The following is a 22,961-nucleotide window of genomic DNA, read 5'->3' on the forward strand; positions in this document are numbered from 1 at the left end:
TCACGTTTAAGGTAATTATCGATATGTATGTTCCTATGACCATTTTCTTAATTGTTTTGGGTTTGTTTTTGTAGGTCCTTTTCTTCTCTTGTGTTTCCCACTTAGAGAAGTTCCTTTAGCATTTGTTGTAGAGCTGGTTTGGTGGTGCCGAATTCTCTTAGCTTTTGCTTGTTTGTAAAGCTTTTGATTTCTCCATCAAATCTGAATGAGATCATTGATGGCTAGAGTAATCTTGATTGTAGTTTCTTCCCTTTCATCACTTTAAGTATATGATGCCACTCCCTTCTGGCTTGTAGAGTTTCTGCTGAGAAATCAGCTATTAACCTTATGGGGGTTCCCTTGTATGTTATTTGTCTTCTCCCTTGCTGCTTTCAATAATTTTTCTTTGTCTTTAATTTTTGCCAATTTGATTACTATGTGTCTCGGCATGTTTTTTCTTGGGTTTATCCTGTATGGGACTCTCTACGCTTCCTGGACTTGGGTGGCTATTTCCTTTCCCATGTTAGGGAAGTTTTCGACTATAATAATCTCTTCAAATATTTTCTCTGGTCCTTTCTCTCTCTCTTCTCCTTCTTGGACCCCTATAATGCGAATGTTGTTGCGTTTAATGTTGTTCCAGAGGTCTCTTAGGCTGTCTTCATTTCTTTTCATTCTTTTTTCTTTATTCTGTTCCACAGCAGTGAATTCCACCATTCTGTCTTCTAGTCACTTATCCGTTCTTCTGCCTCAATTATTCTGCTATTGATTCCTTCTAGTGTAGTTTTCATTTCAGTTATTGTATTGTTCATCTATGTTTTTTTGTTCTTTAATTCTTCTAGGTCTTTGTTAAACATTTCTTGCATCTTCTCGATCTCTGCCTCCATTCTTTTTCTGAGGTCCTGGATCATCTTGACTATCATTATTCTGAATTCTTTTTCTGGAAGGTTGCCTATCTCCACTTCATTTAGTTGTTTTTCTGGGGTTTCATCTTGTTCCTTCATCTGGTACATAGCCCTCTGCTTTTCATCTGTCTCTCTTTCTGTGAATGTGGTTTTTGTTCCACAGGCTGCAGGATTGTAGTTCTTCTTGCTTCTGCTGTCTGCCCTCTGCTCAGTTCATTCCTTTACTGATTACTGTAGAAGCTCTTTATATATTATGGACAGTGTTGATGATTACACGCATTGCATTTTTCCTCTCCGTATCAGTCTTCACTTCATCTATGGTATCTTTCAGTGTCTAGACATTTAAAAATTCAATGTAATTAACTAACCATCTTTTTTGTTATGACTTGTGATCTGTGTAACTTCTGTAAGAAATCTTTCCCTACCTCAGGAATACAAACATAGTCTCTTATATGTTTCTTCTAATTTAAAAAAGTTTTTGTTTTTCTACATAAAGTTAGGTTTATCAACCTGAAATTTACTTTAGGCTATGCAGTGACGGTGTTTTTTCTATGTGTATAACTCCTTTTTTTGTTGTTGTTGAAAAATTATCCAAATTATATTTAATCTCAGTCAGGTTTTTCTCTTTTCTTTATAATCTCCACCCATTGCAAAACTTTTCTTAAACAAGAAAACCCCAAATAAAAATTGACTCAAGACCTTGAATTAAAAATATAATAGGAAACTGGCAAAACAATGGTTTTTCATGTTGACAATTCTGAGGCAGAGATATTTTCCCAGAATAATGAAAGGTATGTGTTTATGTATATACGTGTGTGTGTATCCTCCATATACTGTAAGCTAGTAAATAAAGTGTAATTTTGGTACATAAGTAGCTAAAAATCTCTACTCTAAAAATTCTTAGTCCCTGTAATACTTCTGTGACAAAGACAGCTGTTGCTGAAAATGGCAGTGTCGTTTTGATAAATGGGAGGGGGATGTGCTAATGAGAGGGAAAGTATATAGAGAGGAAAACACTCTTAAGTTTCCTAAGCAAGAACACAAATGGAGAAGGAGAATCTGTAAAAAGTGGCAGAACCATATAGTAAAGCAGTTATGATAAGCTTGAAGCTAGACAGCCTTGGATTTGAGTCTTGGGTTTGCCATCTACTAGCTGTGTGACCTGGGGTAAGTTACTTAACCTCAAAGAGCATCAGTTTCCTCAAAGGTAAGGAAAAAATACACCCAAAGATTAAAAAACAGGATTAATATAACTAGACAAAATGCTGGTAAAGTAACTAGGTCACCTGACTCATGTGCTATTTAATAAATGATACCTATTATTATAAATGGAAGTGATCAAGAAGAAACTCATGAAACCAAAATTATTTTCTCTTTGAAAGGTATTTGCCATACCTTTTGTAATAATGAATAATTTTCTAGAAATATTAGACTGGTATCAAATACTCCAAGAGAAGGAAAAACTTTACTTTTCAGAACAATTAAGTACCCCTTTCTTGATACTGTTTAAGCTTAAGATATAATTACTGGGTGAAAGACCATGACCAGGTAGGATTTGTCCAGGCATGTAAAGCTAGTTCAACATTCGAAAATCAAGCAAGGTAATTCAACATATCAACATGCTAAAAAAGAAAAGTCATAGATCATATTCATTGATCCAGAATAAGCATTTAACAAAATCCAACACAATCATAATAAACTCTCAGCAAGTTAGGAATAGATGGGAATTACCTTAAGTTGATAATAAACATGTATTAAAAACCTACAGCTTATATCATTATATCTTTTACTTAACAGCAAAAGACTAAATCCTTTCCCCTTAAGACTGGCAATTATCTACCCTTACCATCTTATCCAACATAGTGCAAGAAGTTCTAGCCATTGCAAAAAAGACAAGGAAAAGAAAGAAAAGATATACAAATTAGAAAGGAAAAAAATAAAACTCTTTATTTGCAGATGATATGATTATCTACATAGAAAATCTCAAAGAAACTATTTTTAAAAGTCCTAAAATAAATTAGTTCAGCAACATTGCAGAATACAACATCAACACAAAAATCAGTCACATTTCTATAATAATATATAATAATAATATAATAATAATGGGTATGCTAAAACCAAAATTAAAAACAAAATATCATTTAAAATTGTTCTACAGGAAACTAAACACTTAGGTATACACTGTAAACATGTACAGGATCTGTGAGGTGAGAATTATAAAATGATGATGAAAGAAATCAAAGAAGAACTAAATAAAAGAAGTCGTACCATATTCAGGGACTGGAAGACCTAATGTAGGAGACATGTTTATTTTCCCAAAATTTATCTAGAGGTTTAACCAATTCCCATCAGAACCTGGTGAAAGAAAATGAGTGATAAAAATAAAACTAATACAAACCAATAGCGTGTGTAATGACCGCAGGCTTTTGCTGACATTGAAATGCTTCTGCAGCACGTCTCGCACACTCCTATCTTCTGAGAGACTCTAGAGGAAAAAAATCAAAACAGAATTAAGGAACAATGCAGTTTAAAACCTAAATATAATCTTGTGCCTCACTGGCTGGTGTATCTCATGAACTCTATCTGGTATTTACCCATTATTAAATAGGTGCTGGCCTTATTTGTGGAAAACAAAAATCAAAATCAAATTTCCACTCTATTGATTTTCTTATCTATTGATTTTCTTATCCCTTTACATTAATTCCAAAGACACAAAGATAAAACATAACCCTTGCTACCACAAAATTTCCAGTCTAAAGAGGGAAACTATACAGTCATACTAATGGGATGATCAAAATGCACCACTAAATGAAACAGAGAATAAGGGTTATTTACTATACTTCAAAAACAAGGTAAAGTGTTACAAAAAATGCTTAAACTGTATGAGTCAATATGCTACAAAAAGCATTCCAGTTATAGGGAACATCATGAGCAATGCAGGGAGATTGTGGCATATGGACAGAAGATGAGTAGTCATGTCATCCTGAGTTTCAGTTTTGGCTAAGTGATTGTACAGAAAGACAAAGGCTGGAAAACCTAACTGGAGGCAACTGCAATGGTCCATGTAAGAAACAAAATGATGAGTCTGAATTAACACAGTGGTGTGAAGACAAGAAAGAATTAAACACATTTATAGAAGACATGTCTGATGGAGAATCAACTGGCGGGGAGCAGAGATGAAGGGTTGGAGAGGGGCTAGAAAAAAATCAAAGATGAAACTATGGGGAACAGAATGTCCCAGGAAAAGTGAAGAGGGAGATGTGGTCAGGAAGTAAAACTTGTATTATCAATGTTTAAGAAGTAAATGGAAAAAGAGGAGCAAAGTAAGAGATTGAGAAAGATGTTGAAGATTGGAATAGAATCCAAGAGAGAGCAATAAAACCAGGGGAAGAAAACAAGAGGGACACACTTCAAGAGGGAAGTGGTGATCAACAATGTAAACTACATACTTTGTATAACTAAATTAAGATGTATTTTAAGAAGTTGATGGCTTTGGAAATTTAGAGCTCAATAGGGCCCTTTGAAAAAGCAATATCTAAATATATATTTAATATATCAACTTTATAAGTGACTTGGTAAGCATCAACAACTGCAGAAGCAAGGACTACAGTTAATTTCCCAAAGTTTTTTATTTGTATTACTTTGCTTTATTATTTTATGTTCATCTGGTATGCTTCCAAGGGTATTCAACCCTGTTTATGATACAAATATATATATAGCAACAGCAAGCCATTTAAGAGAGAAAGAGAGACTAAAAACAGTGACTGCCGTGAATTAGGATTAATGAAAGGTGAGGTTCACTTGGCACCAAAGAAAAGATTAGATGAAAGGACAGTAAAATCAGAGTTGGCAGAGCCAAAAAAGGCTTGAGTAAGACTGACATAATTTTTCAAAAATCATCTGCAAAGAATAAGGATTCTTTTTCCAAAAAAAAAGGCCCAGAAAACTAAGTATTTCTGTATTTTCTAGAGCTGAAACTGTATGTCTCTACTTCTTCCACTGTGAGAAGATCCAGATTCACGAATAAGTTCTAGTCTAATGGATGAAGTTTTATGCTCTCAGTAAATATATTATCCTAGTTATAGTCCTCATTCCCTTGCTACTGTTTTTAGTCTTCTCTGCCTTATTCAGGGAAGCTGACACATTCCCTTTTCGCTGATGAGCACAGGAGTAGCAGTTGCAGAAACAAGTTCTTAATGTGCTCACTGCAGTGTTTGACCGGTGCCCTCTTCACAGGTAGTTTCTAAGGAGAATGTTATAGGATTACACTAGTACCTGAGGACTCATGCTGCTCCAGGGATAACTTAGTGGCAGCAGTATATATACTAAATCTCCTAGTCTTCCTGCTAAATATTCTTACCTTCTGTTAACTAAACAGGGAAGGTTAAGAAAGTTGGTAGATCTTTCTTGAACTTAGCTATAGCACTTGGGGGAATTTCCTTTGAGGAGAATTAGCTATGGTCTTTCTATTTATTTATTTAACATCTTTATTGGAGTATAATTGTGTTTCTGCTGTATAACCAAGTGAATCAGCTATACATATACATATATCCCCATATCTCCTCCCTCTTCCACCTCCCTCCCACCCTCCCTATCCCACCACTCTAGGTGGTCACAAAGCACCGAGCTGACCTCCCTGTACTATGCAACTGCTTCCCACTAGCTATTTTACATTTGGTAGTGTATATATGTCCATGCCACTCTCACTTCCTCCCAGCTTACCCTTCCCCTCTCTGTGTCCTCAAGTCCATTCTCTATGTCTGAGTCTTTATTCCTGTCCTGCCCCTAGGCTCTTCAGAACCTTTTTTATTTTTTTAGACTCCATATATATGGGTTAGCATGCGGTATTTGTTTTCCTCTTTCTGACTTACTTCACTCTGTATGACAGTCTCTAGGTCCATCCACCTCACTACAAATAGTTCAATTTCGTTTCTTTTTATGGCTGAGTAATATTCTATTGTATATATGCGCCACATCTTCTTTATCCATTCATCTGTCGATGGACACTTAGGTTGCTTCCATGTCCTGGCTATTGTAAATAGTGCTGCAATGAACACTGTGATACATGACTCTTTTTGAATTATGGTCTTCTCAGGGTATATGGCTTGAGAGTGGGATTGCTGGGTCATATGGTAGTTCTATTTTTAGTTTTTTAAAGAATCTCCATACTGTTCTCCATAGTGGCTGTATCAATTTACATTCCCACCAACAGTGCAATAGGGTTCCCTTTTCTCCATACCCTCTCCAGCATTTACTGTTTGTAGATTTTTTGATGATGGTCATTCTGAGCTATGGTCCTTTTAAATGCTCTTTTATACCGAGATTTTTCTTATACTGCCATGCTGAGATGGTATTTACCCTGCTTACTTACATATTTGGAATAGGGCTAAAACAAACATTCAAGTTAGGCAGGATGTCCAGGTTCAAGTCTATCCTGAAGATATTTCTTGGATGAGATTCCATAGGTGACCTGTCATCTATACAATTGCTTTTGTTTAACCTTGGAATTAGAAAAACTTGCTGGATAGTCAGCACTGAGTGAAAGGATAGCTCCTTCAGCACACACCCCCCCTTCTCAGACAGGGCCTCTGGCCATGGTGCTGACATATTTTTTTCAAGTGAAGCTCATTCATTAGCATACCCTAAAGGGAGGTGGCAAATGATGATTAGGATCGGGCAAGAAAATATTAGAACTAAGAGACACAAACTCCAGTGGTATTAGTTCTACCTTATGAAAGAACTGTAAGATTATCAAAAAGATGACAGGAGAGTGTTCACATTCATTCCTATCATCCTGCCTCTAAATTCAGTGATCAGCAAAGAAGGACCAAAAACCTAGGGTTAGCCACTCTACATCACATGCTTACCATTTTCTGAGTCATCCAGAGTTATGCTTCACAGTAACTATCACCATCTACTTCCTTTATATACCCATTCTAGGATCTCAGAATACAACATAGCTGGGAAGGACAGAAAGATGGATGACAGTACAGTATAATCTGGGCTTACGCAGTAGTCTTAGGAAAAGAAAGTGAGCAGGGTTAAGAATAATAAAAGCCCTGGGAAAGCACAGACATTTACACACTAAGACTGCATTCGATCACTAAAGCAATCAGAAAAACACACTGTTGTAACAAGACAATCAGTTCAGGAGTTGTAAAAGGTGAAAGTCTGTGACGCACTCAAAAGTGGATTCAGAGGCCAAAGATTCAGAGCTCTGACCCACTCCATATCCAGGTAAAGGAAAAGACAACGTGAGAGCACCAAATATAAAGTGTTCTTAAAGCATGGACTCTTATAATTAGACATAGTATCAAGAAAAACTTGCACGAGCTAGTAAATATGAGTCCCACGAAAAGTTAATTTGGGGAGGAAGGTGGAAGGAAGGACCCACACCTAATTATATCATGACACAATATCATGATTTAAGGATAAAGTCAATCATTTTGATATACAATTCTGTATAGTTATATTAGGAAAAAAATATGAAATTAACGATTACAACAAAGTAAAAAAGGTAAACCAAAGAATAATATTTAAGGTTTGAATACTTTATGTAAAAACAAATTTGGCATGTATCAATATATAAGGTCTGAAATGCTATGAACCAAATAATTACTTTGTAGTGAAAGGAGGGAAGGTGGGCATGGACATAAGGGAAAATTCTACCTTTTACCATGTATTCTTAAGCACTGATTCAATTTTGTTCGTAACTTTTAATTTAAAAAAACTGTGTCAAAATTAATAGTGCTCACATGAGCTGACTCTATTTTAAAATCAAAATAAGAATCAAGTTTCAGTTATACAAGTTAAGTTCTGCATAAGTAATGGACAGCAACATGATTATAGTTAACGATACAGTACTATATACTTGAAATTTGCTTAGAAGATAGAACTTAATTGTTTTACCACAAAATTTAAAAAAAAAAGGAGAAAAGAAAGAAATCTTTATGAGGTGATGGATATGTTAAATATTATAGCTTGACTGTGGTATTTCACAATGTATACCAAAACATCAAGTTGTATACCTTAAATATAAGCAATTTCTAATTTGTCAATTATACCTCAACAAAGATGGGAAAAAAACAAAAACTGTTAAAGAGCAAAATAAATGCAAACTCTCACTTTTAATTTGGTATTGATATTTAAGATTTTATAGTAAAAAAATATAATCTATCATTATTGCTATAACATAAAGCAATCTTTTAGAGCCAACGAATATAGACTGTTTAAGCAGATCTAATCATCCTCACTCGTTAGTATTTAATATTATAGACCAGTTTTTCCTAATTCTTTCATAACCAAGGACTCTATATTATTTTCCACTTTCACAAGGCCCATATTTTTGACATGTAAGATTTATTCAGTAATATTGTTTTTCAAACACATTATTAAACACACATTCACACACATACACTCTCTCCCTTTTCCCTGCCAAATAAAACTTGTCAGTATAAAATAAACTGATGCTAGTATGCTTAGCTGATACAACAACAGTCTGTACAAATTAGGCTGTTCAACTTAAGTATATTTAGAGTCCACAAGGTTCAGTAAATGTTTAAAACAACAAGTGAGTGTGCATCTGCAACTTAAGACCCTCAGGGCTCCAAGGACTCAAAGATGGGATATGTCAATATAGATAATATAACCAAAGTTGCCACAGTCTGAAGTGCCTCTTAATAGACCCAACGAGAAAAACGCTTAAGTTGTTAATGAGAACTGGAAAAGAAAAATCCACACTGGATAGGTAGGTATGAACCTTACTAAGTTAATATATTGCTAAACTTATAAAATAAAGAAAATAAATATTTAATGATGAAGTTCATTAACAAAGTAATCTAAAATATAAACCAGATACAAATAAAATAAATCTCATAAAAGTTCTTTTGAGAAAAAAAATTTAGAAATATGACATTTCAACTGTTTTTTAATAGAAAATACACACACAAAAGAGTATAATTTGTATTAATGCAGTTTTGTGCCACAGTAATATTAGAAATTTTATGCTAACTTACAGATTTTAAAGATTTTCAAGTTTTAATTGCTTTCAAAAGGTACAGCAAGACACAAATATTACTTTAACATTATTGTCTTTTTTCCAAACTACCTGAACATTTTCATTCCACTTCTCAGCGAAAATCTTGCCTGGAAATACTGCAGGTAGAGATAATTGTTCTTTAAATATTTTAAGATACTGTGGAAAACCAAATGAATTCATTAAGTGTATCTGCCGGTGGGAAAATCGTGACTTCACTCTCTTTTCTAAGAGTTCCAAAATATCCTTAAAAACAAACAAAAATCTCCATAAGATGCATGTTTAAAATAAGCATACCAATGTTAGAGGTATAACTATTTGAACTATCACTTATAATCAGCAATGCTTATCCTGTAATAGACAATTAAGCATTAAAAATGCTTATCCTGTAATACATAATTAAGCATTAAAAAAAATTTAATTATTCCCTTGACCTACTTAGGGCTACAAGGTAGTAGAGGTAGGAGAATGTGGCCTGGAAATAAACCAAACCTCTAAAAGTATTTTTAATCCAAGCTACTTTTAATCCCCTTCTAAGCACTTGTAAGCCTGGTGATGTCAAGCCTTTTTCCAACCATGTTTTTCTCAGCTAATCTTTAACACTACAAGACCAACAACAACTGCTAAAAAATTATAGCTAACAATAAGCAATTTCATACATTCTACGAAGAATTCAGATAAAAAATTAAGATAATAAAATGTAATTAGACTTATTAACATTCATGAAAATTTAAACATCTTCTTCATTGTTTTATGTAACAAAGACTCAAGAAGCAGCATGTGTAATGGAGAAAAATTCAGTTCACTAAACTATACAAATTTAAGCTGAAGCCACGCTGGACTTAAGGAACAAACTGTAGAAGAGGAAACTGGCAGGAACACAGCATGACATTGGTAAATTATTCTGTCTTTTGGCTTTTCTATAACAATATTTGAGAAACTACTTGTATTAGTGCTATTTTTCCTTGAGAAGTGAGGGAGCAAGTTTAGTGTCAATTTTCTATAAAAAAAGAAAAACAAAAAGCTGTGGTGAGGCCCAGAAATACGGATTTTCAAATCTACCCAGATGATTCTAGGTTAAGAAACCAATGATATACAGGAAAGAATTAAAGTGACCGAAAAGGCATCATGGCATCATGGTTAGTGTGGAAAGGAAGACAGGAAAGATTAATAGCTTGGGGTTAGAGTGGGGAAGCGTGAATGAAAAACCTGAGATGTGTTTATAGGTTAAAGAAAAATATAGTGCCAGCATAAGACAATTAAAAGTTATGTTCAGAGACAGAAATATTATACATTTATTTTCTACTAAGGAGGAGTTCTAGATCACCCATACAGGTAAGCAATAATTAACAGCCTGAACTTGGGAATGGAAAGAGATGGAAGTAAAAGAATTTTAGAGGTGAACAGTAACTGATAGTTTGGTGGTGGGCAGTAATGACAGAAATTGGTAATGTGGGGATACAGGGAATAGTAGAAAAAAAAATTACTGCCATAAGGAAGAGGTTATTTGCTAGCAACATCTACTCCATCGATCCTTTTGCTCATTCCCTATAAACATGGACACATAGATATATACTTAGACTTGAATTACACGGTTGGAAAATTATACATACAGAATAAAAAAGAGCCTCTGATAATATGGCTAAGGAGCTACTAACCCTTCATTTGGTCCCTCACTGGGTCAAAAGCATTTGCCACTGCCACTTCCACCCAAAGGAAGAGCTTTTAGCAAGGAGGAATGTGCTTCCTTAACCACTGTGTTAGATTGCTACATTTTGAAAAGAGGACTAAAGATATGTGGAGAACCATCCAGACTTTCTGAAAGGGCTTGACATAAGCCTGCCATAAATGAAGGAGAAAAAAGGATGAAAGCTACAGATGCATGGCAGCCGTAGTATAAGAAGAGAGGTGACTCTTAAAAACCAGCTTTACCTGAATTCAATTAGAAAGTTCATACTAGGAGAGTAAAAGAAGGTAAACACACTGCTTCTCGGCCTTTCAGCTAAGATCAAGTGTAGTATCTGTTCTTATCAGTTTAATAACTGATATGTGCTCTATCTGAGGACAATGAATTAAATGGATTTCTGGAACTAGGAGATGGAATAGGAACTTGCTCCATCCATTCCACGCATCGACCTGGTATTACAGTACTTCCAAGAATGGTGCACCCACTTCGGGGAAAAATTTAAAAAAAAAAAAAAAAAGAGAGAGAGAGAGAGAGATAGAGAGAAGGTAAATGCAAAAAGACCTACATAAACTGTCTGAAGGTACACAAGGTTCAACATGCACAGAGTCTTCACAAAGTAATGTGATAGTGACATTAATACTATGGTTAAATCATTCTAAAATCCTCCAAGAAGCAAAGAAGCCACTATCTACTGTGACAACCTGATAGAGATAATCCCTTCCACTTCTGGAGATGTATACTTACAAAGCTGGGACAGTATCATTTTGAGTTGATTCCAAGCATTTTTAAAATATGGAAAGAATCTTAAATGTAAAAAGTAGAAACTTAGCAATTTTTATAAAATGGTAGTGAGGTTATTTAACTTTCTCTTTATTTGCTAATGTAGAAATTATATTTATTAGCATAATCTCACTTCACATTTTTTATTCAGTGATTTGATTAGCGGGCAGGAGGTATTAGTCTATGAGGATATGTGATAAATATTTCCTTGTTTTCCTCAATTTGAGTTGAAAAGTGGGATAAATGTGCCAAGTATTGATGAAATACATTTGAAAAATGACCTACATATTAACTAAGTCAGTAATTAAACTTTAATTTTCTAAATATTATAATCAATTTTTAAAATAGAAACACTTACCAATCTACATGTAAGACCAATAACTGCTACCGGAGTCTGTGCAGACTGAGAAATGTCAAAAAGATTATAGAGGAGTGTTTGGTTTTTATGATGAGCAAAAAGATCAAATTCATCTAATATGAAGATCACTGGGCAACTGCTAGTCCGGTCACCTAAGAAAAAATAAGAGCTTTATATTAACAAGCAATTATATCAGCCTTTCTTAAATTTCCCAACTATTTATCACATTTCATTTTTTAAAACTCAATTCAAAAACAATATATTGATAGCCTACTTCGGGTGAGGCACTTACCAATGCATGTACATTGATTCAACAAAAAAAATTATTCAAAGGACAAAATAGCCCCTATGGCCCTCAGGTAATTCACAGTCTAATCACCAGAGTCTAGTAGCTTTACTGATGTTAAGAAAATCATTTAAATAACTGAAGACTATTGTTTTTTAAATTAAGTAAACATAATTCTTCTATCATCAGAAAATTGACAAGGATCTTTTAACACCTACAGAGACCAAAACACTTTGGGATTAAATACAGAGGGACATAAAACTATTACTTCAAAAGAGACTTATTTTTAGTTAGTAGAAATGCAAAGTAAATCTTCCCATAGAAATAATTTTTATAAATAACCGTTGTACTATGCAGTTTAACCAAAGCTACTTTAACTTGTACTAATGACAATTTTAACACTTCAACAATAGGGAAAAGTTCAACATGACTCTGTGCATTTGTTTTTCTCCTCACAACAATGGAAACTACTTTAGCAGAACAATCACTATTACCTTAAGGTTTAAGTCTTTATATATGCATAAAAAGTGAAAAAAACCCTGATAATAAACAGATTAATAATTATTATTACTATTATCTGTTAGATAATATCTGATAATATTATCTAATAGATAATAAAACATATGCATTAACCTAAATGATATTAAAACCACAGGGACCACTCAGAAGTCTAGACTACATAATATAGTACTTTAGTTTTTGATAAAATATAGCATTACATAACAATGGAAAAAGTGGTATATTCAAGATTAGACCTTTACACCTTACCAAAATAAATTCCAGTCAAATTATGAATTATATGTACTGGATGAAAATATAAGTGAATGTCAAAGTATGAAGGAGAGAAAAATTTTGACTCTGTAAAAAATTTTAAACTTCTATTCAGCAGAAAAGTCCAAACCAAACTTCACAGAAGAAAGAAACAAGTGCAAGAATTCACATAATAAGTATGAGATAAACCACCAAAATAAGGCAAAGGACCAACAGGAAATACACAAACCAGGAAATATCAGTGGCCAATTAAAATTTGATATGAGCATCATCAGTACCCAAATTATGCAAATTAAACTAAAATAAAATTTTTTTCTATTAAATAGGCAAACATGAAAATAATTGTTTTTGAGGTCCTGAAGGAAAAAAGTACTTTTAAATATGTTTAGAAAATGGACCTCTAGGGTAGTTTGGTAATTAATATTTATTCTTTTAAATGTAGAACCTTTTAATCTAGAATTCTACTCATTGAAATTTACCCCAGGAAATCTGGATGATCATTTAAGCATTTCTTCCTAATTATACAAAATTAGAAATAAAAGTTGACAGCTGGTGATTAATAAATTATAATTACATTAGAATTTTACATTATAGTTAATTTATATTTTGAAAATGAAATATATGAGAACCATAAAAATGATGATGCACCTCAATATTTACTGACATGGAAAGATGCTTACGACATACCATGAGTAAGTGAAAAGATGTATATACCACACAACAAAATAGAAAAGATTTTATTCTTATTGAAAATTATGTCTATCTATACCAGCGATATACTACAGGTGAATAAAGATATGAAATCAAATGTTAATTGGAATAATCACTATTATTAGGGATTTCAGTGGTCATTATTTTATTCTTTTTTATATTTCTTTTTTTTTGGTAAAAGCATATGATCAAGGGAAAAATAAAGCTAAACAAATATCTTTTGATATTGTTAAACATTCTGATATTGTTAAACATACTAATATTTACCTTTTTTTAAAGCTTCCAGAAGAAATGAAAGGTTTTCGGCAAAGCTTCCCTGAATAACAAAAAAAGATACCATGACTAGAAGTTTAATGAAATAAAGAATAAAAGAGGGCTATATGATTCTATATATTGTATAGACACTGTGTATCTGGCCAAACTCATTGGCCAGATTCTGAGCTGTATATCTCTATGCTTACAATCTAAAACTTAAATACAAAAGTAGAGATGGCATAGCAATGAAAATGGCATTATTATGCCATGTTCAAAATTTTATATTTTCTGGATAAAATCTGTAAAACTGTTAACTTTATTTAAAGGTAATTTTTAAGAGTTGTTATATTCTGAATAGTCAGAGAACAAGCAATCCATTGCACTTTGTATCTTGAAACACATCAGTCTCTTGCAAGTCTCAAACTTGTACCACTAAAAAAATTACCATGAATTTAAATGAGATCCAAAAGGAAAAGGGAGAAGAAACCTGCCTCAAACATCAGACAATACAACAGTGTTTCTCTATTCAAGAGAATATTATAGAATTTGTATATGTCATATCAAATCTGGCTATGTTTACTTGGAACACAGCCAAAACATTTTTGGATACAACTTAAATATTCTGGTTGGAAATTAATAGAGTAGCAGATGCATTATCCAGATGTTCCAGCTTGTGGATAAAGCCTCATTAAAATATTTTTTCACTGAAGTCCTTAATTTTTACTTCATTCAGATTTCTTAATTCAAAGAAACAGCCAACTTTAAATGTGAGGAGATATAAAGGAAAAAAGAAACCCACTTGTTTGTTTCCCAGTCGAGAGAACTGATATAAAATAGCGTAACGGTTTTAAAGAGCTTCTACATATTTTGTGATGATTACATACTGTCAAGTAATACTATTTCCAAGGTAGGCAGGGCAAGAGGTATTTAGCATAACATAAACAAAGGCTCAGGGACAATCTGTTGGAAAATCAGTGGTTAAAGTTACTCAAAGGTTGCTTACATTTTGCTATTTTTTTAAAGACTATTATACCTGACATTAAGTGTAAGTATATACTTAGATAAATTCATATGCACATATCATAAGAATTTACTTATATGAGTATACATTTATATAAATATACACATTTATGTGTGTGTGTGTATACATATATATATATATATATATATAAAATACAAGTTTGCTCTAAGTACATCAAAAAAGAAAGGGTCTGGGTTAAATCACTTAGTTTCTTAATGTCCAGCCTTTGTCATTTTATGACTTTAGGCACACTAATTATGTTCTCTTAGCCTCAGGTGCCTAACCTATACAATGTAGAAGTTAAACTAATAATCTGTGTATGTGTGGATTATGATAACAATAGTGATGACTAGGATGATAACCAACTGTGCCTTGTATTATTTCATATGAATCCAATGCAAAGAGCTCTATTTAGAAAAGTCAGAAACACTAATCTACTGGAAACCAGAAGCCAAACAGAGTCTATGTAATAGTAACTCTCCTTTGCCAAGTAGGCCGCTATCTTCTACATTACATTCTGGACAGGAGGTAGAACAAGAGATTTACAGAAGAAGCATTTGAACTTGTACTTCAAAGACCTGTAGATAGGGACTTCCCTGGTGGGGCAGTGATTAAGAATCTGCCTGCCAATGCAGGGGACACGGGTTCGATCTCTGGTCCGGGAAGATCCCACATGCTGCAGAGCAACTATGCCCGCGAGCCACAACTACTGAGCCCATGTGCCACAAATACTGAAGCCCATGCACCTAGAGCCCGTGCTCCGCAACAAGAGAAGCCACTGCAATGAGAAGCCTGCCCACTGCAATGAAGAGTAGCCCCGCTCACCACAACTAGAGAAAGCCCGTGCGCAGCAATGAAGACCCAATGCAGCCAAAAAAAAAAAAAAAGACCTGTAGATAATGGAAGGGTAACACATGATTGGCTCAACTTTTTTTTTTTTTTTTTTGCGGTACGCGGGCCTCTCACTGTTGTGGCCCCTCCCTTTGCGGAGCGCAGGCTCAGCGGCCATGGCTCACGGGCCCAGCTGCTCCGCGGCATGTGGGATCTTCTGGACCGGGGCATGAACCCGTGTCCCCTGCATCGGCAGGCGGACTCTCAACCACTGCGCCACCAGGGAAGCCCTGGCTCAACTTTTTATAGGTAATTTTTAAAGAATAAAATTACTAAACGTTAGGAGGCTTACACAACTATGGCAGTGTTACTGCAGAAAAGAGACACAGTTTAGAGATTAGAGTGACACCACTGAATGATCACCAGTGACCAGAAAATGAACTTGGAACGTCTACAACCTGCTTCAATTGCATTAAGCAGATGAATCATTTCATTATGAAAATTAAGGCAGCTGCAAGTTAATGTTTCCCTTGAGCCTTATAAATCAAGTGGTAGGTAAAAAGTTTAATAAAAGTTCCAAAACATTTCTAATCAGTTTAAATTATTGATGTTTACTGTCCTGAGAACCCAAGCTACAATAATGAGATGTGGGTAACTTTCTGAGAACATTTTAATAATAAGAGATAACTGACATTTGCACAGCATATTACCATCCTATTTAAAAAAAAAACATATATGATGTTTAATACTTCTTTTCTTCTTTAGAATAAATCTGTGAGTTAAGTATAATAAGATAATGCCAATTTAACAGGTGAGGAATCTGTAATTCAAAGATATTTATTAGCCATGATTACCAGGTAGTCAATAGTTACAGGGCAAAACTCAAATCCACTTTTTGTAGCTTCAAATTCAATACATTTTCCACTACTCCCATGCTATCCAAGTCTCATAAGACTAGAAATAGACTGCTAGAGTGTAGTATTTTTAAAAACATATTAATCTATCTCCAAGGGTAGAGAATCATATTTATCTTACAGATAAAGAAACAAACTCAGATAATATGTACACAAACCTGGATTTCTTGAAGTATTTTATAACTAGTATAACCTACTTCAAAAAAAATGTAAACATAAATATTTGATGAATAAATACATCCTAGTACATTGTACATTCTTATAAGAATCTTGCATATTTCAATTTAGAATCTCTGAATTCTTCCTACTGTTGCAAATATATAAATGTATCTATGCTCTACAGACTTTAATTTGAAGCCTATTTAATAAACTAATGAAAATGATACTTACAAAAACTTTATCTCCAACTACATTTTCCAGATTTAACTGCCTTGTGATTTCCTTTAAGGCAATTTTATCATTGATCTGCAGCAGTCCTGAAATAAAGCCCATTTTAAAGTATTTAATAAAAATGAAATACGTATTTGATACAATGCAGATTATTTTCCAGTCAAGTAAATTTTCTAATGCTTTTTAAAATTTAACTAGAAAGAAAAAAGTCAAAGCCTGTTAGTGTACATTATTTCCTTTTAAAAACTCAACAGTGAAAACATTTAATAGACTCAAAGAACTGTCTTCCTTGGGATTAGTATTATTTTAAAAAAAGATAAGAAAATCAAGATAAAAAACAAGAGACCTTATGTGTCTCCTTTATTCATATTTTTTTAATTTCTAAAAATACTGTGTACAGTGTGCTAAAGTAAAAGTTGTTAAACAAGGATTTAGTTTTTAAAATATAGTTATTAATGCAGATTTAAAACACACGAGTAAATTAAGGTTCATAATATAAAAAGCTCACATGGCTTACATCACTTCCAATAGCAAAATGAGGACATACTTACCATTTAAGTGAACTTGTAATACATTTTCACTCACTTCTTCTACTTCCATTAGTTCTTTCAAAGCATGGTTTATTAACTAAATAATATTAAAAAGTTTATGAAATATTTAATAATAGGTAAAAGATGATAAGCCCACATTCTTTTTTAAACTATGAGTAATAGGAACAGAATATAAACAGATTGTCATTTAAAATCAACAATTAAATTTGCAGATACTCTGTAGATAGAAGGTTTAACTAGAACTCCTAAAGTCTGACTCTTAAGATGCCAAAGCCTGGACTGATGCCACACTCTCTCAATCAGCTACCCAAACTTCTAATAAACATTCAGAAATAACCCTTAAGTTTTCAAAGAAATACTTCTCTACAGTAGAAGTCACATAAAACTATGGCCACTTAAGAACTTCATGTCTCAGTCAGTTCACTGTATGTCTCCACCATTTACTCTACAAAGTTATCATTGAAAACAGTTAAAAGCTATTGAAAATAAGTACAAGAACAATGCTAAATGATAGCAAAACATCTGTCCCCAATACAGCAATTTTTATGAAATACTGTGAACTACTTTGTATGCTACCTTAAAATGAAAATTAAAAAAGAAATACCAAGAGGTTAAGCTGAAAAAAGAGATGTTGCCTTTGTTAGCTGCTAGGTAAGCAAAGAAAGCCGTTATTAAACTTAGAGCTCACAATTTAAAAAAAATTATTAATACTAATAAATATAATAGTAATTATTACTAAAAATACCCAGAAAGTGTTATGCCACCTTAAACTGTTCAATTATAAAGCTTCACATTTTTATAATTACAGGTTTCTATGCCACATACTTACATTCTTTATATTTTTTATTTGTGACATATTATCACTCATATTGCACTACCATATATATCTCTTCATATTAATACTACATATTTTCTTAAATTTGAAAATAAATAGAATTAAGAAAAAACATAAAGTTTTTTTTTTTTTTTTTAATGAGGCCCAGAAATGCTAACTAACTTGCTTAGAATCCAGTAAGTCTGGGACCAGATCTCAGATTTCCAGGCTGGTACTGTTTCTGTTGTATCATAATAGGCAAATGTGGTTCTGGCTTTAAATGAATTTCTCACATTTTTTTTTTTTTTAAAGACGTTGGGGGTAGGAGTTTATTAATTAATTAATTTATTTTTGCTGTGTTGGGTCTTCATTTCTGTGCGAGTGCTTTCTCTAGTTGTGGCAAGCGGGGGCCACTCTTCATCACGGTGCGCAGGCCTCTCACTATCGTGGCCTCTCTTGCTGCGGAGCACAGGCTCCAGATGCGCAGGATCAGCAGTTGTGGCTAATGGGCCTAGTTGCTCCGCGGCATGTGGGATCCTCCCAGACCAGAGCTCGAACCCATGTCCCCTGCATCAGCAAGGAGACTCCCAACCACTGCGCCACCAGGGAAGCCCAACATAAAGCTTTTTAAAAGGAAGCATAATGGCAAGATTATTATCTTTAATATGAAAATAGAAATAGAACGGTACTATCCCAAAATATATAGTCCAGGAAATTAGGCTATGTATACAATAAAGATGGCATCAAAATTTAGTGAGGACAAAAAGGATTACTCAACAAAGTCACTGAGACAACTGGTAAGCTATTTTGAAAAACAAAATACTATTTGTATTTGCAATATTCTACCTCTATTTGTCACTGTAATATCTTTGTGCAATAGAAAGAAAACAAATACCCTCATTTTAAATTATTAGGTTTCACAACAGTATATCAAACATACTAGTTATTCCTGGTATAGCTGTATAGTTTCTAAAGCATATGGAATTCTACCTCAGATCACAGGTAGTCCTCTTAAAAAAGTCCTCTTAAAAGAAGACAATCTCAAAATATCAACTGTCATACTATGAGTAAAAGCCCAGCTGAGATGTTACACTCTTTACAGAAAACTGTCAGAAGATGAGGTGGTACTTTTCTGTCTTTGGATCAAGTCAGACCCTGTCGCAAGAGTTAGGCCCCAAATGATACAAACTTGGGTCTCTTATGCTGTATTCTCCTAGTAACCCGCTGTGTTCTTGCCCCCACCTCTTGATATTTTACTTACATAATATTTATATTTCCCTGGCTCTGATTTTATGCTTAAAATCATTTCATGTTTGATGAATTGTTCAAAACCATTTCAAATTCTTTGCAGAATGAAACAGGGTTAATAATAATACCTTCATTTTACATATGCATAGAGAGAGTTGTAACAGGTTTATAGCCTCTTTCCACTGAATTTACTTTAACACCAGGTTACTATGATTTGCTTGAATCAGCTCACAATTTTTTTATGAGGTATGACCATCTGAAATGATCATATTAGCAAGTATGTCTTCAAATAATAATTTTAGTTCCACTCTGGATATTGCTAAAATTTACTGTGTAATTAGCTAGGTTACCAATCACATAATGCCAGTTTTTTTTTCAAGGAAACAATGTCATCTTTTCAAATATTTTAAACTGTATTATGTACCAAAAAAACTTAGTTGGTTATGTTACACTAACCAGCATAACCAATTTGGCTACCCCATTTCCACATTCTTTGTAGCTAAAAATTAATTTTACAAACATACTAGCACAGTTTGCTTAGAACTGCCAACATCCAGAGACTTTTATGCTTACCTACTATTACTATTCCCAAATACTTTATGGAACACAAGATTCAACAATATGTAACTAGAAGAAATATCAACTAGAAGAAACATCCTACTTAACAATCTAGCAAGTTTCTTTGTCTACAATTATCTCTATATAGAAGAGTATTTTCCAGGGTCCAATCTGTCATTTGGAACCATTATCTATTTTTAAAATAAATGTTTGAAATACAACAAACCACACTGTTACCTTTATCGCTTAACTGTAGATTTTGAATTTTTGTATTTTGGATAGTTTGGCCAAGGGTAGTGTTTTAAATATACTGTAATCTTACTTTTTAAGTTCATATTTACATGATTATACTAATAATATTACTAACACATGACTGTACTAATGCTATAATATATATAATTATACTAATTATATTACATAATAAAATTCTTATCTAAGAATAACTTATTTTATATCTCAGGATACTCTCACACACAACAAATCACAAAAGTGGCACGAGTTAAAACAATATTCCTTATTTTTTTTGCCTCTCAATATTGGAGTGCAGTAGGAATAAATTACATTGTACCAAAATGGAATACCAGGTATGGGTTCTTCCATATTCCAGTTAACTCACATTAGATAAATGACGTCAAAACACCAGAACAGTGTGTTGTACCCACAGACTTGTAGAATTCAAAGAGTGACCCTTAATGTAGAAAATGGATTTTACTTAGTAATGATGTTTCACACTATCACTTTCATTAATTTTAACAAATGTACCACACTAAGGCAAGATATTAATGATAGGGGAAACTGTGTGCACGTGTGTGCATGTATGTATGTGGAAATTATATGGGAACTCTGTACTATCTGCTTACTTTTTCTGTAAAAAATATATCTATTTTAGCCAATTTACTAATGAAATGGAGTATAGCTTTAATTTGTATTTACTTATACATCTTTGTAAGCATTTACTAGCTCTGTTTCCTTTTTTCTGAACTTTCTCCATGCCTTTAGGGACAAACTTCCAAGATGAAAGTTCAAAATAAATTCAGTCATTAGCTGTTCAAGCTATATTTTTAGGCTTGGCACTCTGATGTACAAATCACTGAGATTCAACTTCTCTGTTGTATCGTTATTTTGTTTCAAGATGCACAGTGTATGACAGAATAACAGGTCTAATGTACTGATTTCCTAGATCTCATTTTCTCTTGTACTGATACAAGAGTATCACTATGGAGCTCCTTGAAGAATTAAAGTATTATGTAAAAATGTTCTTCAAAAATACATAGGATAATGTGTTTTCCAAAGACAATAAATAATGAAAACTGGAAAGAAAGGAAAATTATCCTTTACTAAAGAAAGACTTAAATTCACATTAAGAGGGTTTGCAGAGCTTCAGTTTTTATGACCCACACTTGGAAATAGCCTGTGAAACGTTCATACTGCTAACATAGCGAAATTCTAAAAGCATTCAGACAAGGAAAAAATCACAAACAAACTCAAAACACGTTAGCTGTGGTGGTCATCAGTGATGTTCACCATACTTCTGCTTAACCTCCCTTTCTAAGGACCTAGGAAAAATGCACTTTCTTGCTCTCTTGAAATTAGGTGTGACCATGTGACTCACTCTGTTCAGTGAATTGTGAGATGTGTTCTGTATCACCTCTGGGTAGGAACTTTAAGAGTGTCCATGATCCATCATGCTCCCTTTCCTCCACTGGAGTGTTTGTGGAGGAATGCTGACATAACATCCACCACTTCCTTTGAGTGACTACAGAGAACAGCGCCCCCTTGCTGATCCACACTACGCATAGAGCAAAAGTAAACAATAAACTTCTTTTGTGTCAAGACACAGAAATTTAGGGTTGTTATGACTGCATAATCTAAACTATCCAGATTGAAACAGCAGTTTATAAAGGAAAAAAGAAAAGCCTACCCATGGAGTTTTCCCACAGAATACAAATTGAATAAAATCTATGTAATTCGAAAGGAGAAAAAACTGTGACCCAAGAGTTCAATCCCAGCCATGTGGTAAGTAATGTGCAAAATAATTTTTGATGTATTTAAAATATTTTTTTACATTTCCCCATATTACTAAACTTCATTTCTCTTTTGTATTTCTGTGGTCTGAATGACTTTAGCGATTTGTTCTGTTAAGCAGGCTGTTGGGGTTTTTTACCCTTGCCTTCAACCAACTTTCCATTCTTTAGTTTTTAAAATAGATTGTATGGTCATATAGTTTACCCCTCAAAAAGTATATTTAGTGAAAAGATTCCTATTTCTGTTCCCATATCCCCCCCTCAACAAATAACTCACTATATTAGTGTTTAATATATTAGGGAGGCACATGGATGGCCAAAAAGCACATGAAAGGACTTCCCTGGTGGTGCAGTGGTAAAGAATCCTGCCAATGCAGGGGACACGGGTTCTAGCCCTGGTCCGGGAAGATCCCACATGCCACGGAGCAGCTAAGCCTGTGCACCACAACTACTGAGCCTGCGCTCTAGAGCCTGCGAGCCACAACTGCTAAACCCACGTGCCACAACTACTGAAGCCCAGGTGACTAGAGCCCGTGCTCTGCAACAAGAGAAGCCACTGCAATAAGAATCCGGCGCACGGCAGAGAGGGGCAGCCCCCACTCACCACAACTAGAGAGAAGCCCGCGGGCAGCAACGAAGACCCAATGCAGCCAAAAATAAATTTAAAAAAAATGCACACGAAAAGATGCTCAACATCACTAATTATTAGAGAAATGCAAATCAAAACTACAATGAGGTATCACCTCACACTGGTCAGAATGGTCACCATCAGATAATCTAAAAACAATAAATGCTGGAGAGAGGGTGGAGAAAAGGGAACTCTCCTACACTGTTGGTGGGAATGTA

The 22,961-nt window shown here is 33.9% G+C and overlaps 1 protein-coding gene and 1 non-coding gene across 4 annotated transcripts in view; one reads left to right on the forward strand and one right to left on the reverse strand.

The window, feature by feature from the left end:
• The window catches only part of ORC4 (origin recognition complex subunit 4), a 99,445-nt gene that overhangs the window by 16,951 nt on the left and 59,533 nt on the right, over positions 1 to 22,961 (reverse strand). For 2 of the 3 annotated variants that reach the window (XM_028477675.2, XM_007108044.4), the window contains exons 5-10: positions 17,472 to 17,547; positions 16,921 to 17,006; positions 13,777 to 13,825; positions 11,742 to 11,893; positions 8,989 to 9,162; positions 3,280 to 3,366 (exon numbers count right to left, since the gene is read on the reverse strand). In XM_028477675.2, coding sequence (XP_028333476.1) covers positions 3,280 to 3,366; positions 8,989 to 9,162; positions 11,742 to 11,893; positions 13,777 to 13,825; positions 16,921 to 17,006; positions 17,472 to 17,547 — 624 coding nt within the window. The remainder of the gene's footprint in view (positions 1 to 3,279; positions 3,367 to 8,988; positions 9,163 to 11,741; positions 11,894 to 13,776; positions 13,826 to 16,920; positions 17,007 to 17,471; positions 17,548 to 22,961) is intronic. The other variant, XM_007108045.4, reaches the window with a different exon arrangement.
• LOC112064580 (U2 spliceosomal RNA) lies at positions 10,899 to 11,089 on the forward strand. The gene has a single exon (XR_002891543.1). It is a non-coding gene; the product is annotated as a U2 spliceosomal RNA (small nuclear RNA).

The sequence above is a fragment of the Physeter macrocephalus genome, chromosome 2 (assembly GCF_002837175.3).
Source record: "Physeter macrocephalus isolate SW-GA chromosome 2, ASM283717v5, whole genome shotgun sequence".
Classification (NCBI taxonomy): Eukaryota; Metazoa; Chordata; class Mammalia; order Artiodactyla; family Physeteridae; genus Physeter; species Physeter macrocephalus.